The sequence below is a fragment of the Amblyraja radiata genome, chromosome 23 (genome assembly GCF_010909765.2).
Source record: "Amblyraja radiata isolate CabotCenter1 chromosome 23, sAmbRad1.1.pri, whole genome shotgun sequence".
Lineage (NCBI taxonomy): Eukaryota > Metazoa > Chordata > Chondrichthyes > Rajiformes > Rajidae > Amblyraja > Amblyraja radiata.
In genome coordinates, this window is record NC_045978.1 from 31,375,865 (window position 1) to 31,393,705 (window position 17,841).

Sequence of the window (17,841 nt, forward strand, 5' to 3'; positions counted from 1 at the left end):
CAGTATGCACTGATGGTGCCGAAGTAGAGATGGTCAAAAGCTTCAAGTTCCTTGCATAAACACTGTATCACCAGCAATTCGCCTTGGACCAGCCACATTGGAGCTGTAACCACACATAATAATAAAATAAGGCACAGAATGAAGGTCTTTCATTCTGTCAAGTGTAATCTGTCTCTCTGGAGACATCTATTTAAACACAATATTTTGCCCTTTTTCCATAGTCCTTCAAATCTTTCCATTTTGAATTTTTTCTTCACTTCTGTGAATGCTTAGGACCCACATTTCAGTGTTGATTGATAGTTGTATATCAATTTATCTCAAGTTATTGCATATTTACTAATGTTATTTATTATTAAATGCAAACACATGACTAAAATATTGTATGCCAGTTTGACCATTCAGAATAATGCTCATGGCTTGCGCAATTTAGTAGGTACATCAATAAACAGGCAGCTCTAATTCATGGCTTACCTCACACCGACTGAAATAATTTGCTCTCTAAATGCAAACTCATGTGGCTTGGAAGCATCGTCAGAAATATTGTAGGCCACTTTGACAATTCAGAATAATTCTTTCACAATTAAGTAGGTACAGCTCTTAACTGCCAGCTCCAAAAGGAAATATATTTGCTAATGGGAGGTAGAATCCAGTCATATTCTAGTTGGAGAGTGAAAGGCAATGTGGTTTGAATAGTTATGACAATTGGTATTCTCAGCAATCACTCAGGCAATCACAATAAAGATCGGAATTATTGAACAAAAATCCAGAGATTTACGTAAGAGATTGCGATGTTTGCACTTGGTACTTGTGAAGCAAATAGAGGCATAAAAATACATGCGGATATGTAAGAGATTGTCATCAAGGTAAAACACCAACAACCTCCAGTTATGACAACTTTCAATCTGTCAATAATCACACTCGATGCTTCACAGGAGTATTATCAGACATTTTGAGAGGTACCAGATACTGATTAGATTATTGGGGATACGAAACAATTTTACATTTTGTTCCAGTAAGAAAATTCATCAGATCAAACTAGGTATTTATTATAATCATAACATGAGAATTGCTCCAGCATATTTTTCACACATTATTGACTGCATTTGGGAAATGGTGCACGGGTTATGAGGACAATGGTACTTCTTGCAATAAATTCTGTTGTGAGCAGCGAACTTTAAAAGAAAACTATAAATGTAAGAATTTAAAAGAGATTAATGCTTAATGAAGATTAAAACGTTTTTCCATTCTCCATATAAAATATAATTATGTTGTGAAACCAGGTATGCTCAGGGTGCTAAGCATCATAGCCATGTTATCAACTTAATCCATTTAACCATCTGCAAAACTGAGCAGAATCGCCTTACTAATATTTAAGCTGAAATGGCATGCAAAAAAGTCATAATTTTGTATTTTAAAATTCATCAAAAGAGCAAAAATCTGCATAAGATCAAGGCTTTTTTAATTTCTGGGTTTCAATACATTTTTAATATTACCTATGAACAATTAGGAACACTTTTGCATCGAGGATTGGTAGTCAAACCACTGAAAACCGAGATAAAGCCTGGTCAGATTGCCACGGCCTATTATGTGTGAAATTAGATGCTTGGGTCCTCATCCAATAGACACTCATCCATGCTTTCGACATGTTCATAGCAAGGTAGTAAAAACAGTGTGATGTATAGTTTATGACCAACAAAGGTTTTATTTTTGTTGCAGCATAAAAAGTAAGATTAAGTGATATAAAATGTAATAAAAGTAGAAAATGCATTCTACTTAATATAAGGCTTCAGGTCTTTCTGAATTCTGAACTTGAAATCCTGGCATTTTTAGTTTTATATTCTGCAAGATTGTTTCCCTTATGAAATGTCACTGAGTGCATTCATTTAAGCTTTGTTCAGTACACAAACTTGTTAATTTGAATTGAATTGAATTGAAAGACATAGCTTGAAAAAAAGGCCTTTCCAACCATCGATCACCCTTTCACACTCGTTCTATATTATCCCACTTTTGCATCCACTCCCTTCAAACTACGGGCAATTTACAGAACCAACTATTGTACAAACCCAAACATCTTTGGGAGTTGGGAGGAAACAGGAGCACCTGGAGAAAATCCATGTGGTCAAAGGGAGAATGGGAAAACTCCACATGGTCAAGATCCTGAAGTCAGGATCAAACCCTCGTCACTGGCACGGTAAGGCAGCAGCAGCTGTGCCACTGTGCCTCCTTGCAATCAATAATTATTAAGAAAATAACTGTTATCTATTATTTAACATTGAGATTCTGTAGCTGGTTTAATAAATGCTTCCATGTTTCTGATCTTTTTGCAGATATGATCATCCTCTGTAAATGGAAACATTAATATTTCAGACAGAGTAGTGACGTGGCAAATTAAAGTTGAGGTCTGTGACCCACTTGATGGCTTCAGATTTTGCGGTGCGGAGTTCTCACAAAATCTTCAAAAATCAGTATCTATGTCATAATTTATAATATGGTTTACTCTTCCAGTTGAATGGTCACAATTAAATTTGGCATTGTGTTTACTACATAATAATGAGGAATTGCAAAATGCAGAACAGGAGGACATGCTTGGTTATGATCTTTTGTCTCAGTTCTCACACTCTCTAACTTCTCCGATTTATCAGATATTCTTGTTTATACCTTATCCCCATGGTCTCCAAGGTTGTACAATGGAGACATCCCCATCCCACACTTTCTCTGCAACTTAATAGGCTTCTTTTGTCTCTTTTGCAATTCTAATGAAGGATGTCCTACATTTGGTTAGTTTAATTTAGTTTATTGTCACGTATACCGAGCAAAGATCCTAGAGCAGAGGATCTTTGGTACTGAGGTACAGTGAAATGCTTTTGTTGCATGCTAACCAGTCAGCAGAAAGAGAGTACAGGATTGCAATCGAGCCGTTCACAGTGTACAGAACATGATAAAGGGAATTTGATAACAACATTTCTCTTCCACAGATTCGCCAGCCCCGCTGAATATTTCCACCGTTTTCTGCTTATGTGATGAATTAGTTTTGAATGGATTGATTTTCAACCATAGTCTAAAATTAAATACTAGATAATGTTAGTGACCTCACGAAATTAAGAATCCACAATAATCCTTTGGCATAAATTTGCAAACAAAATTGCAACAAAATTGCAAAAATTACATTTAGTACAGGAGCTCAAAATAGATGATGTAAATATGTAAATAAAAAATAAATAGAAAGATGCAAACTAAAGGAATATCATGCAGACAAAACACATGAAGTAAAATAAACCAGATTGTCCATTTCTAAACGAGAAATTGTTTCTGATAAAGGAATAAAGCAGTGGCTTTGAGTTAAAAAAAAGATAAAAGTTTAATTAAATGCGGTCCAACAATATAAAGTGCATATGTTGTAATGATTCGTATAAAACTTCATGTGCGAAAAGTAGGAACCAATAATGTTACACGAAGATATAAATTTCCTGTCACTAATAGAAAATTTGCTGAAAATAATTCCAGGGATCGAACATTTACACTTATGTTGGCTGGAAATCTGTAGTTTAAATGTAGGATGACTTCTGTTCACTACATGCATTAGTTATCGAATGGAGAACCAGACTGAGTGGTGCTTAATTTAGATATCGAAATAGGATTCATGATAAATTATGCTAAAATCCAAGCAGATATTTATATCGCAGTGAAAGTGAGTTCCACTGAATTCAATGAAGTGGATAAATACAAAATGCCCAAAGGACATGAGGACAAAGCAGGAATATGATTTTCAGATAGGGCAAAACATTCAAAGAGCTGAAAACCTCACTCCTGCTCTTATTTTCTATGTTTCTATGTCAACAGTTTATTTTGCTAAAAAGTATGATAACTATTATTTAAATTGGGGAAAGCTGAGTGATGTGCAACAACAAGGAGATTTGAAGATTCATAAATTGTATTTAATCTCTGTATCCAGAAAAAGCAAACTGAATATTGGTTTACGACGCAGAATGTAAAAGTCAAAAGAAAATGGTGAATCTATATCAAAGATTATAACAGTACAGTTTGAATACTCTGTACAATTGACTTTCTTATTAAAAGCTTAAAGGCTGTAGAATGGGTATATCCCAATTTATCTACCTTCTTCATTGTGTGGCACGGTGGTGCAGCTGACACAGTGACACAGTGGCACAGCTGACACAGTAGCTCAGTGGCACCGCTAACACAGTAGCATAGCTGCTGCCTGACAGCACCAGAGTCCCGGGTTCAGAGTATGTGTGGAGTTTGCACTTTCACCCTGTGACCGTGTGGGTTTTATCCAGGTGCTTCCGTTTCTTCCCATAATCCCAAAGACGTGTGGGTTTGCAGATTCATTGACCTCAGTAAATTGCTCCAAGTGGATGTGAAAGTGGGATAACAAAGAACAAGTGTAAACTGTTGGTGATGGTTGGGGTGGAATCAGTTGGCCAAAGTGTGTATCAGTTGGTCCATTGTGTATCCGCCCCGCTCTTTTCACTAGACAATAGACAATAGACAATAGGTGCATGAGTAGGCCATTCGGCCTTTCGAGCCAGCACTGCCATGTTGGAAGATAAAAGACCGTAGGGCGAATTGATGGAAGTTTGGAAAGTGAGGAAAGGTTTCAGTACATTAAATACAATGGGACACCAGTGGCTGAGGAATCAAGAACAAAAAGATGTATTTTTAACACTAAACAGGATAAAGAGTAGAACAAACATTTGTATACAAGATACTGTGGGACTGAAATCATCATCAAAGTTAGCAGTTCATGACTCATTTGGAGGATGGCAACTGATAGGATTTAATTTGATCACGTAATCTGTTTCAAATTATAATTCTATGTAGTGTTTGAGGACCATTATAGGGAGAATCATCTGTGGGAAAAATATTATTTTTTATGTGGATTTATATTTGTGTAACAAATTCTGCAAGGAGGGAGGTCTGTTCAACAGGACTGTTGTACAATCTATGATTTTTCCAGTTCTCTTGTGCAAGTAGCAAATTTTTCTACTTCTTTTCAACAAACACTTCCTTTAGGATGATGAGTGCAACAGACCAGAACAAGTGTAGTGACATATTGTGTCAGAAAGGGAGATATCTGATGGAGAGAGATAATTGCTTTTCACTTCCAACTCCATGAAGTTTGAACAGATCTATGTTCAGGGATGCATAAACACTTATTTTGTTCTCTGCACTAAGAAGCATTGTTTACAACTTCAGTTGGATGAACTAAAATAGTAATAGAAACATAGAAACATAGAAATTAGGTGCAGGAGTAGGCCATTCGGCCCTTCGAGTCTGCACCGCCATTCAATATGATCATGGCTGATCATCCAACTCAGTATCCCGTACCTGCCTTCTCTCCATACCCTCTGATCCCCTTAGCCACAAGGGCCACATCTAACTCCCTCTTAAATATAGCCAATGAACTGGCCTCGACTACCCTCTGTGGCAGGGAGTTCCAGAGATTCACCACTCTCTGTGTGAAAAAAGTTCTTCTCATCTCAGTTTTAAAGGATTTCCCCCTTATCCTTAAGCTGTGACCCCTTGTCCTGGACTTCCCCAACATCGGGAGCAATCTTCCTGCATCTAGCCTGTCCAACCCCTTAAGAATTTTGTAAGTTTCTATAAGATCCCCTCTCAATCTCCTAAAATCTAGAGAGTATAAACCAAGTCTATCCAGTCTTTCTTCATAAGACAGTCCTGACATCCCAGGAATCAGTCTGGTGAACCTTCTCTGCACTCCCTCTATGGCAATAATGTCCTTCCTCAGATTTGGAGACCAAAACTGTACGCAATACTCCAGGTGTGGTCTCACCAAGACCCTGTACAACTGCAGTAGAACCTCCCTGCTCCTATACTCAAATCCTTTTGCTATGAAAGCTAACATACCATTCGCTTTCTTCACTGCCTGCTGCACCTGCATGCCCACTTTCAATGACTGGTGTACCATGACACCCAGGTCTCGCTGCATCTCCCCTTTTCCTAGTCGGCCACCATTTAGATAATATCGGCCACCATTTAGATAATATGTAATTTATCTAGCACCGATCCATCTCAATTCCCTTGACAGTGAAACGGACCGGAGGAGCAGAAGATTTAATGATGAAGGTACACCGCTTAAAGGTCAAAACATGATTTTTTAATGCACTTTCCAATTCACAGTGATCACAATATGTTTAAATCCAAGCAAGAATAGAAATGTCAACGTGTTTTTCAAAATTGTGAATCAGTTAGTTTGGAGATTTGAGTTTCTACAACTCATCTGGAAGAACCTGGCATCCTTGTGGCTGTTTTGTGGCTCTGGTCCCCACTGTGACATGTTTAACAGCAAACTGCTGTCTGAAGTGTTCTCGAAAACCATCTGGCCTTATCTTCTCATCATTAAACGCTCATTTTTTCTCCAAAGACCATTGTTGTTTTTAAGACTCTGGCTCTTTTTCCTTAACTACAAAATGTGGGCAATGGACACCACTGGCATCATCTACTGGATCTTTTTGCCGATAGATAATGTTAGATTGCAGGTGACATTGATCAAGTTCTTTAAACACAGAGAAGAACAGAGATGCAAATTCAAACTGAAATCTTGTAAAATCAAATGTGCCAGACTCCCATATGTAACAAAATAATTTGGACAATATTTCTCATTCTATTTAACTTATTTAATTTATTTTTATGCTCATTTTCTGTCTTCTTATAGTTCCTTCTCTGGATTGAGTCACACAAATGTAATTGCCTCTTGATATTTCATTGTATATCCATTGATTAATATGAAACAAGATAAATAATTCTGAATAGCAGACTGGGATCAGTACAGGTGACCAAGAAAGATACTGCACTGGTGTGTCAGGATGGAAGCCACCATCCTTTCCTGAACTGTGACTGAAAACCCACTAATGTGGTTGATGCTTGCCATCGTGCTGAAGTTGCTTAGAAAACGATTTGGTCCACGTACAATGTGGGTGGGTAATAAATGTCACTATGGTGATGGCCACATCCAATTAATTAATCAATTAATTATGAAAATAAGAGCAGGAAGCCAGCTAATTTTCCTATTAGAGACCCAGAACAACTGGGCTAATTTAAACATAGCACATAACGGCCATAGGCTGGTGGACCACAGACAAGGGATCAAAACTAAAACTAATGCAATGTATTTAAGATCAATGTAGCATGGGATGAGCTTCTTTAAAACAATAATATGCACTTTGTAAGTATATTCAGTTATTATAAGTATTAAATTATATAGTTAGAAATAATTATTGAAATAAGTTATCAAAGGATTCCTGTAAAAAGATGACATTTGATGTTTGCTCAAAACTACTTAATTGATATGTTCTATTGGGAAAGAACAAACTTAATGTAGCCTTGCATGAATAAACTCCTCTGGTCAGCTCTTAGTTAGAATGATTTGCTGAAAACACATTTGTACTGTTTTTGTCATGTTGCTGGCTATCAATTAATTAGCCTCTTTAAGTCCTTAACTCTTACAGTCTAAGTGCTGTCCAGAGGAGTTTATTAGTATAAGACTATATAAATGTCATTCTTTCCCGATAACGCATGTTAATTAAATAGTTTAATTTTAATTTGAACCATAATTTCCAATTCTACTTCATAATAAACCAAGAGAACAGTTGTGAAACTTTCACATACATAAATTGTGAATATAGCTATTGAATACAAATAGTGATTTTGCTTTTGGTATTGCTCCTATTTAATCAAGATTAAATAATTGCAAATATTCTAGCCAGAAATGGTTAGAATTCAGAAACCCTACTATATAAATTAGACACAAAAATCATATCATTAGTTGTTCAGTGCATTGTTTAATAAAATAAGATCAATAAGTAAATAACGGTAATTTTTATTTTAAGTTAAATGAGGAATGACAGACATTTGTTACTGACATTCCAAAGAGGTTATGTCTCATGCAATAAATATGTTACAGCAGAAAAATAAATTGCATCAGCAAAACTAGAAACTACTAAAATCATTTCTTCTCAGTTATGCATCCCAACAAATTAGATATAATTTCAGGGACAGTAAAGTATATCAGTAAGTGATCATTCACAGTGAATTATGAAAGAATATTGAGTTTAGAGAAACATCACAATCAATGTTCCCTCTCATTGTTAGCAGTTTGTGTGCGCAGAAATCTTGTATTGTGTTATTTTTTATGCCGTTACAAATGTGTGTGCACTGAATTCTTGTGCAAATTTAAAGCTGAAATTGTTTCACCTTATTTTTGCCATAGCGTCTCTCTCATGGCTAATAACACTGTATTGCCATTTTTCATATAATGTAAATTTCATTCAAAATCCGCGGAAATCCTTTTGTGCGCACATAAATTTCCTTTGTGCACAGGTTGCAAAATGTGTGTGCGCGTGCACAGCTTAGAGAGAACATTGACCACAATCATCTCCAGTCCTGCCTACACCGGGCATCGGCACATTTACACTTTCAGTGGAGATCCTCGAATAAGGACAAACAACTGCACCTTGCAGACTTTGCTTCTCCTTTGGCATTAAAGGAAATCTTATTTCATTTAACCACAAGAAGTTTAGCATACACATAAAATGGCGCATCATGTTTTCCCTTGTCCCTTCCCCTTAAGCTACCAGCAGATGCATCAATCCCTCTGGGGTTAAATTCCAAAATGGATTGGGCCACTGTTCATTTTATCCAATTAGAGTCATAGTCATACATTGTGGAAACAGGGGTTTCAGCCCAAGTTGCCCACACCAACTAACATGCCCCATCTACACTAGTTCCATCTGCCTGTGTTTGGCCTGTATCCCTCTAAATCTATCCTATCCATATACCTGTCCAAATGTTCCTTAAACATTGCAAAATAATTTTCCTCATCTACCTCTTCCGGCAGCTTGTTCCATACACTCACCACCCTTTGTGTAAAGAAAGTTGCCCCTCAGGTTCCTATTGAATCTTTCCCCCATCACCTTAAACCAGCACTTAGCAGCATGGTGAGCTGACAACAACCTGGCTCTTAACTCCAAGAAGACCAAGGAGCTCATTGTAGACTTCAGGAAGTCCAGGGGCGGCACGCACACCCCCATCCACATTAACGGGACGGAGGTGGAACGTGTTTCTAGCTTCAGGTTCCTGAGTGTTAACATCTCCGATGACCTCTCTTGGACCCACAATACCTCAACTCTGATCAAGAAGGCTCACCAGCGTCTCTTCTTCCTGAGGAGACTGAAGAAGGTCCATCTGTCTCCTCAGATCCTGGTGAACTTCTACCGCTGCACCATCGAGAGCATCCTTACCAACTGTATCACAGTATGGTATGGCAACTGCTCTGTCTCCGACCGGAAGGCATCGCAGAGGTTGGTGAAAAATTGCCCAACGCATCACCGGTTCCTCGCTCCCCTCCATTGAGTCTGTCCAAAGCAAGCGTTGACTGCGGAGGGCGCTCAGCATCGCCAAGGACTGCTCTCACCCCAACCATGGACTGTTTACCCTCCTACCATCCGGGAGGCGCTACAGGTCTCTCCGTTGCCGGACCAGCAGGTCCAGGAACAGCTTCTTCCCGGCAGCTGTCACTCTACTCAACAACGTACCTCGGTGACTGCCAATCACCCCCCCCCCCCCCCCCCGGACACTCCTCCCACAGGAAAAACACTATGTCTGTATATATGCTAATGTAAATATTTATTCAAATCATATGCTATGTCACTCTTCCAGGGAGATGCTAAATGCATTTCGTTGTCTCTGTACTGTACACGGACAATGACAATTAAAGTTGAATCTGAATCTGAATCTGAATCTGAATCTAAACCTATGTCCTCTAGTTTTCGATTCCCCAACTCTGGGCAAAGGAATAGTCCTAGCCTGCTCAACCTCTCCTTATAGCTCAGGCCCTTATGAGTCCTGGTAACTAACATCCTTGTAAATCTTCACTGTACGCTTTACAGCTTGACATTTTTTTTTCCTGTAACATGGTGACCACAAATAAACTGAACTAAACATAATACTCGAAATGTGGCCTCACCAACATCATATATACCTGCAGCATGAATTCCCAACTTCTATACTCAATACTCTGATTGATCAAGGTCAATGTGCTGAAAGTCTTTTTGACCACCCTATGATGCCACCTTCAAGAAACTATGTCCCTGCACTTCAGATAGACAAAAAATGCTGGAGTAACTCAGCGTGTCAGGCAGCATCTCTGGATAGAAGGAACGGGTGATGTTTCGGGTCGAGAGAAGGGTCACCCATTCCTTCAATCCAGAGATGCTGTCTGTCCAGCTGAGTTACTCCAGCATTTTGTTTCTATCTTCGGTGTAAACCAGCATCTGCAGTTCCTTCCTACACATCATCTGCACTTCTAGATCCCTCTGTTCTTCAATACGCCCCAGAGCCCTACCATTCACTGTGTAGGTCCTGCCCATGTTGGACTTCTCAAAATGCAACACCTCACATTTCTCTGATCAAGAATCTGTTACCATTTTTGACAACCATCTTCATTATCTACAATACCACCCACTTTTGTGTCATCTGTACACTAGCTAACCATGCCATGTACGTTCTCATCCAAATCATTGATATAGATGACAAACAACAATGGGCCCAGCACTGAGCACTGAGGCACACCACTAATCACAGGCCTCCATTTTGAAACACAATCTTCCGCCAATACACTCTGCTTCTTTCCATGAAGCCAATTATTTTACCCATTCAGCTATCTCTCCTTGGATCCCACACAATCTAACCTTCCAGTGCAGCCAACCACGTGGAACCCTGTTGAATTCCTTGTTCAAATCCTTATATACAATGTCTACAGCTCTGCCTTCATCAACCTGTTTGGTCACATCTTCAAAAATCAAACCAGATTTGTGAGACACAACCTCCCATGTACAAAACCATGCTGACTATTCCTAATGAGCCCTTGTCCATCTAAATGCCAGTATATCCTATACCTTAGAATACGATCTGGTAGCTCTCCAACCACAGATGTTGGGCTCACTGGCCTGTAGTTCCCAGACTTATCCCTGCAGCCCTTCTTGAACAGACGCACAACGTTTGCCATCGTCTAGTCGTCCGGCACCTCACCTGTATTTAATGACGACTCATAAATCTCAGCCAGCCCACCTGCAATTTACTCCCTAGCTTTCCACAGTGTCCTCAGATATATTTGGTCAGGCCCGGGAGATTTATCTACCTCCATATGGAGAGATTGGTTTAACTTGGCATCATGTTGGGTACTGACATTGTGGGCTGGAGGGCCAGTTCAGTGATCTATTCCCATCTGATCATATAACTGTAGAGAATTTACAGCGGAAGAACAGGCCATTTGGCCCAGCGCATCGAAACTGGTCTTTGCACGCAAGGAACTGCAGATGCTGGTTTACGATAAAGCCAACATGTTACAGTAATTCAGCAGTCATGCAACATCTCAGGAGAACATGGACAGGGGACGTTTCGGGTCGGGACCCTTCCTCTGGTGTGTATGCTCCACAGGAGCGCATCTCACTATCTCTTTTTTGGTGGTTCACATGTTTGATCAATGGTGTTTTATCATTAATGTTTTATTATTATTAATGTTTTGTGTTTTCTGAGTCATTCATAACTGTCACTGTATGTAGGTATGTTACAAAACTTACCTTCAGCGGCGCTGCAGTTCGGCCACTGGCCGTGCGCGACTGTGGCGCCTTTGAGGGGGGAGTGGGATTAAAATGCCGTTTTCTCCTGCCTGTCGGAGTCGATCTTTCTCAGGCTGTTAAGCTGCTGAAGAAGAATCAATCCGACTTGCGTTCCCGGAAGTTTTTAAACAAAATCGTGGGACAATTTAATCCCTGGAGTAAAATAAAAAAGCTACTTCTAATGCCGTCAACGCCGACAACGGGACGGATCTCATGTAGGGGACAAAACATAAGGTAAGTCATTTATTTTACATATAAACTGGCTTCTTAGGATGACTTTAATCCAAATTTCCTTGGCGAAAATGTGATTCTGGCCACATACGAACCGGCAGTGTTTTTCCTGCCGATATGGGGTTCAAATCACCACAACCGCAACATTCCAATTGATTGCGTTCCACAAAAACCCACTCGCAAGATGATTAAAATGGCCATTAATTTACGGAAATCAAACACTAAATTCCTTCCATTTGGCCTATAAATTTAAAAATCATGTTATACTGTGAATTCTCATGTGAATGTTATTTGGACACTTAGGATATTTAAAAATGTTAACCTTTTCTTAAGAAATGGATAGATGTTTAGATCTAGAAATTGGATTTAGTAATTAGCTACAATTAGGTAACTAACTAATTATATGCTTTAATTTCAGGTCATCCAAGTAAGATTGTTTCATATTTGTTTCAGAATGCTTCAATCTATAATAACTGAAAATTTCATTCAGTTCTCTAAATTTTTAAGAAAGTTATGGGCTTTTGACTGTCCTCGATCACAGCTTTTAAGTCAATAAAAAGCAATAGGGAACAAGATGCTAATTTCAGAGTATGAAAATGGCCATAACCTTTTTTAATACTGAAGATATGAAAGTGAATTAGGTGTCAAATTAAACTTCTTTTTATGCTTTATCTGATGGGATAAATTGCAGACGATTTTTAAAATCTCAAAATCTCAAAATGTTGTAACTAGTGGGCGGAGCACCAAGGCAAATTCCTTGTAAGTGAATACTTGGCCAATAAACGTACTTACTTACTTAACATTTCCTCCCATTATTTCACCTTGTACCATTGCAATTTTCCCGAACAGATTCACCCGGGTCTCGAAGTCACTGCATGCGGCAATTCCATAGTCTCGCCGGCACTTGAGATTGTTCACAATCTGCTTGTCCCTTTTCCTCCTCCATTTCCCCACTTGCTTCAAACGTCTCTGTGTTTAGAGATCAGTTTGCCCGTGGTGCAATGTGAGGAGCAGTAACCGTCTCACTTTGTAAAATCCGTCTTCAACTGTTTTTGTTTTCGGAGCCGTGTGTGTGAACGAAGTTTATTGTTCGGTAGTTGTAACCAGTTTAATAATCTAGGGTGAGATCGCCTAATACCCATTGCCACTTACTGCGCCGGGTTACAGAAAACAGCGACCCTGCTTGCTGTGACTTTGTGCTTTCGGGAGAGATGCTGACTTATAAAATGAAGAATGGTCTGAAGAAGGATCTCGACCAGAAACGCCATCAATTCCTTCTCCACAGAGATGCTGTCAGTCCCGCTGAATTACTCCAGCACTTTGTGTCTATCGCTATTAAATTAAATATCGCCAAAGACAATTACGCGAAAGACGTGACTGCAGTCGGACGCTTTGTGCAATTGCACAGATCATTTACTATAATGCCCATACATCGAAGCGCACACATTCTGATCTTGGAGACATGCCATTTATTTAAGAGGTTACATGAAACCATTTCGAAGGTTAAATACTCAAGGAGCTGGAGTAACTCGGTGGGTCAGGCAACATATCTGAGTCTGAAGGATATGGATAGCTAACCTTTCGTGTCGGGACTCTTCTGACTGATTGTAGTGGGTGGGGGGAGAGGAGAAAGCTGAGGAGGGGGTGTGGCTGGACAAAGCCTAGCAAGTGATAGGTGGATATAGGCGAAGGGGGGTTATTGACAGATAGCTGGGCAAAGGCAAAGACAACATTCTGTAGGATTAGGAGAGTTGAGGGATAAATTGTGACGCCAGGGGAATGGATAGAGGTGGAGGGGGACGGGGAGACGGGGGGCGGGGAGGGGCTGGGATTGTGTGAGAAAGAGGTTCGCATCCAGTGGAGTGAAGACTCTCCAGCAAATCCAAGCGATAGAGATTCATGATCCCTTCCATGTCTCGTTTCCCTCTCCCCTGTGAAGGTTCTCGACCCGAAACGTTACCCATTCCTTCTCTCCATGGATGCTGCTTTGATGCTGCCTGCCCCGCTGAGTCACTCCAACATTTTGTGCCTATCTGCGAGAATCATGATCCATGTGTTTGTCACTTAGAAACCAGCTCAATAACAGCCCAGACATCTCGCCCGACAACGCAAAGTCTCAGCAAAAGCGTGCTTATTGTTTTCTGTAACCTGACGCAAGTGAGTGTTACTAGATCTAATTTCAGATTATTACACAGGTAACAACTCCTAAACAATGCGCTCGGCGTGCTGGTCACAATATGGAACTCATTGTATTCAGACGGTTCTCATCTGACCGTGAGCATTGTCCCAAGTACATTCGTGTGGATGAACTGAAGTGACCACATCCATCACAGCGCCCACTAAACGCACCGGACGCACATTATCATGGCCACGATCTCAATTCGGAATTTACAACGGTGCTCGTCTTGGCAAAATAGCAAAGAGAAAAGGATGTTGGAGACCTTATTAGTTTGAAGAAGGATCCCGACCCGAAACGACGTCTGTCCATCCCCTCCACAGATGCTGCCTGACCCGACGAGTTCCTCCAGCACTTTGTGTTTTGCTCAAAATTCCAGCGTCTGCAGTGTCTTGTGTTCCTGCTGAATTACTTTGTTCAATGTGGTTTGTGTCAAAGGGGGAGGGACTCCTGCGCTCGGGCAAGAGATGGATTCACTGTAGAAATAGAGAATTATAAAGTTGATGCTGGTTTATACCTATGAAAGACACAAAACGCTGAAGTAACTCGGCGGGCCAGGCAGTATCTCTGGACAAAAAGGATGGATGATGTTTCGTGTCGGGACCCTCCTTCAGACTGAAGGCAGAGGGTGGACGTGAAGAGTAGGCGGTGGGGGTTGGCAGGAGAATGGGGTTGAGAGGACGAGATAGATCAACCATGATTGAATGGTGGAGTTGATTTGATGGGCCGAATGGCCTAATTCGGCTCATACAACTCATGCATTTATGAAGAGTTAGAGGCGAGAAAAGACCAGGACTAATCAGGGCCAGCCACTAATGACCACAGGCAGTGCTTTGCCTGGGTAGGTCCATTGTTGGCCAAGGAAGGTATGATCTGAAGAGAAATAACTTGGAGAACTGGACAACTGGTGAACAAAAAACTAGGAATGATGAACTCTGGGCTCAGGGTGAAGCTATCTGGTTCAGAACGCCTCTGGCCTCGATGCTGATTGTTAGGGGTGAGGAAAAGGCAAAACTACACATTGACCTGCTGAGTGAGCCCTGGCTATGGGATGTTGGTGTTGGATGATGACCCTTTGGAATCTAATCGATGCAATATCAAAAACATCTGAACTGCAAACACAAAAAGGTTGGGAATGAAGGCTATCTAATCTAATAACCAGCAGGTCAGGCAGCGTCTTTAGAGATACTCCGTGGAAAGAGGCCTTTGGACCCACCGAGTCCGCGCCGACTACTGATCCCCGTACACTATCACTACCCTATCACACACGGGACAATTTTACATTTTTTTAAATCGAAGCCAATTAAGCAATTTGGTATTTGGAGTGTGGGAGGAAACCGGAACACCCGGAGAACACCCACGCGGTTACAGGGGAAACGTGCAAACTCCGTACAGACAGCACCTGTAGTCAGTATCGAACCACAGTATCCGGCGCTGTAAGGCAGCAACTCTACCGCTGCGCCATCTTTTTAAAACATAGCCCTAGGTTGAAATATTTAGGGGATTCAGCGCGGTTAAGATTGAAAAAATCGAACTTTTCCTAGTTCTGTCGAGAGACCATTCTCTCGTTGTCTTTCTCCACGATGCCATGGAATCGCTGTCCCAGCTGAACCACTATCAAATGAAGAACCCAAGTGGTCCATATCCCCACGCTTTGAAGCTCAGTTTCTCCACGGTACAACATGCAGCATAAAGACCAGGTCATCGATGGACTGCCAGCCATTCTCTATTATCAATAGACAATAGCCAATAGGTGTAGAAGTAGTCCATTCGGCCCTTCGATCCAGCACCGCCATTCAATGTGATCATGGCTGATCATCCCCAATCAGTACCCCGTTCCTGCCTTCTCCCCATATCCCCTGACTGCTATTTTTAAGAGCCTTATCTAGCTCTCTCTTGAAAGCATCCAGCGAACCTGCCTCCACCACTGACCACTTTTTCTCACAGAGAGTGGTGAGTCTGTGGAATTTTCTGAGGCAGAGAATTCCACAGACTCACCACTCTCTGTGAGAAAAAGTGTTTCCTCGTCTCTGTTCTCTAAATGGCTTACTCCTTATTCTTAAACTGTGGCCCCTCCCCAACATCGGGAACATGTTTCCTGCCTCTAGCGTGTACAAGCCCTTAACAATCTTATATGTTTCAATGAGATCTCCTCTCATCCTTCTAAACTCCAGAGTGTACAAGCCCAGCCGCTCCATTCTCTCAGCATATGACAGTCCCGCCATCCTGGGAATTAACATTGTACTTGTACTGAGTGACTTGTATTTTTGTTTTTTTATGATGCAGTTGTTAAAGTGCAACAAGCCTTTCATTCATACAGAAGTAACGAGCCGCAGTTTACATTGAGTATTCCAAAAGAAACTAAAAAGAAAGCCCAGCATGTTCCCGATGAGCCCATTGCCGGACCGGTGATCAGCCTGAAGTAGGGTCTCGACCCGAACCGTCGCCCATTCCTTCTCTCCAGAGATGCTGCCTGTCCCGCTGAGTTACTCCAGCATTTTGTTGTCTATTGCCGGTCAGGTGCTGCCCGCGTTGCTCGTCCCTCCCCCAGCTCCGGGACTTGTTGAGGGGGAGTGGTGTAACTCGGCAATAAAAGCCCACCCGTCCGTTCCTGTGCCGTCGGCTGTTGCGCCCCCTCCGCTAGCAACGCGCCGAGCCGTCGGCTTGGTCGAGGGCTTTCCCATCGGAGAAGTGAACCGGGTCATTCATTCCCTGCGCAGGAATGAGCCTTGCATTGAACTCCAGCCTGGACGGGCGCGATGCTTTCAGTGGGCGGCCGGGGCCAGACCCCGCCGGCAACGAGAGCATCGCGCTGCGAGAAGCGGCAGAAAACGACCTGGACGTGGACACGGATGTCTATTCCAAAGTGGTGGTCACGCTGATTTACATCGGCCTCTTCGTGCTGGGCTCGCTCGGGAACTTTATCACCATGTATACTCTGATGAAGAAGAAGAATACTCTGCAGCACTTGCAGGGCACCGTGAACTACCACCTGGCCAACCTGGCTCTGTCCGACCTCCTCATCCTGTTGCTCTGCATGCCAATCGAGCTCTACAACTTTATCTGGGTCCACCACCCCTGGGCCTTCGGCGACGCCGTGTGCCGGGGTTATTACTTTCTCCGCGACGCCTGCACATACGCCACGGCTCTCAACATCAGCAGCCTGAGCGCCGAGCGCTATATGGCCATCTGTCACCCGTTCAAAGCCAAGACCCTCATGTCCAGCAGCCGCACCAAGAAGCTGATCTCCCTCATCTGGCTGTTGTCCTTCCTGCTCGCCACCCCTATGCTCTTTACTATGGGAGAGAAATACGCCAATCCCGTCCCGGATCCGGATGAATTGATCTGCACCACTATCGTGGACGAAGTGACTGTCAAAACCGTCATCCAGGCAAGTAGCCAGCGCCTTCTGCTTTGCACATCATAGAGCGGAGAACACTTTACTTTAGACTTTAGAGATACAGCGCGGAAACTGGCCCTTCGGCCCACCGAGCCAACAATCGCCCAGCGATCCCTGTACACTAGCACTGTCCTATATACTCGGGACTATTTGCAATTTTACCGAAGCCAATTAACTGACAGATTGTAAGTTTTTGGTGTGTGGGAGGAGACCGGAGCTCCCGGAGAAACCGCACGCGGTCACAGGGAGAACGTACAAACTCCATACAGACAGCACCAGTAGTCAGGATCGAACCTGAGTCTCTGGTGCTGTAAGGCAGCAGGTCTACCGCCGCGCCACTGTACCGCCCTGGACAGAACTGTCCAGCACAGGAA

At 41.9% G+C, this 17,841-nt stretch overlaps 1 protein-coding gene across 1 annotated transcript in view; it reads left to right on the plus strand.

The window, feature by feature from the left end:
• The first annotated feature begins 16,789 nt into the window (after positions 1-16,789).
• ntsr1 (neurotensin receptor 1) overlaps positions 16,790-17,841 on the plus strand; it is a 39,519-nt gene continuing 38,467 nt past the window's right edge. The window contains exon 1 of the mRNA XM_033041252.1: positions 16,790-17,458. Within this exon, the coding sequence (XP_032897143.1) occupies positions 16,790-17,458 (669 nt within the window). The remainder of the gene's footprint in view (positions 17,459-17,841) is intronic.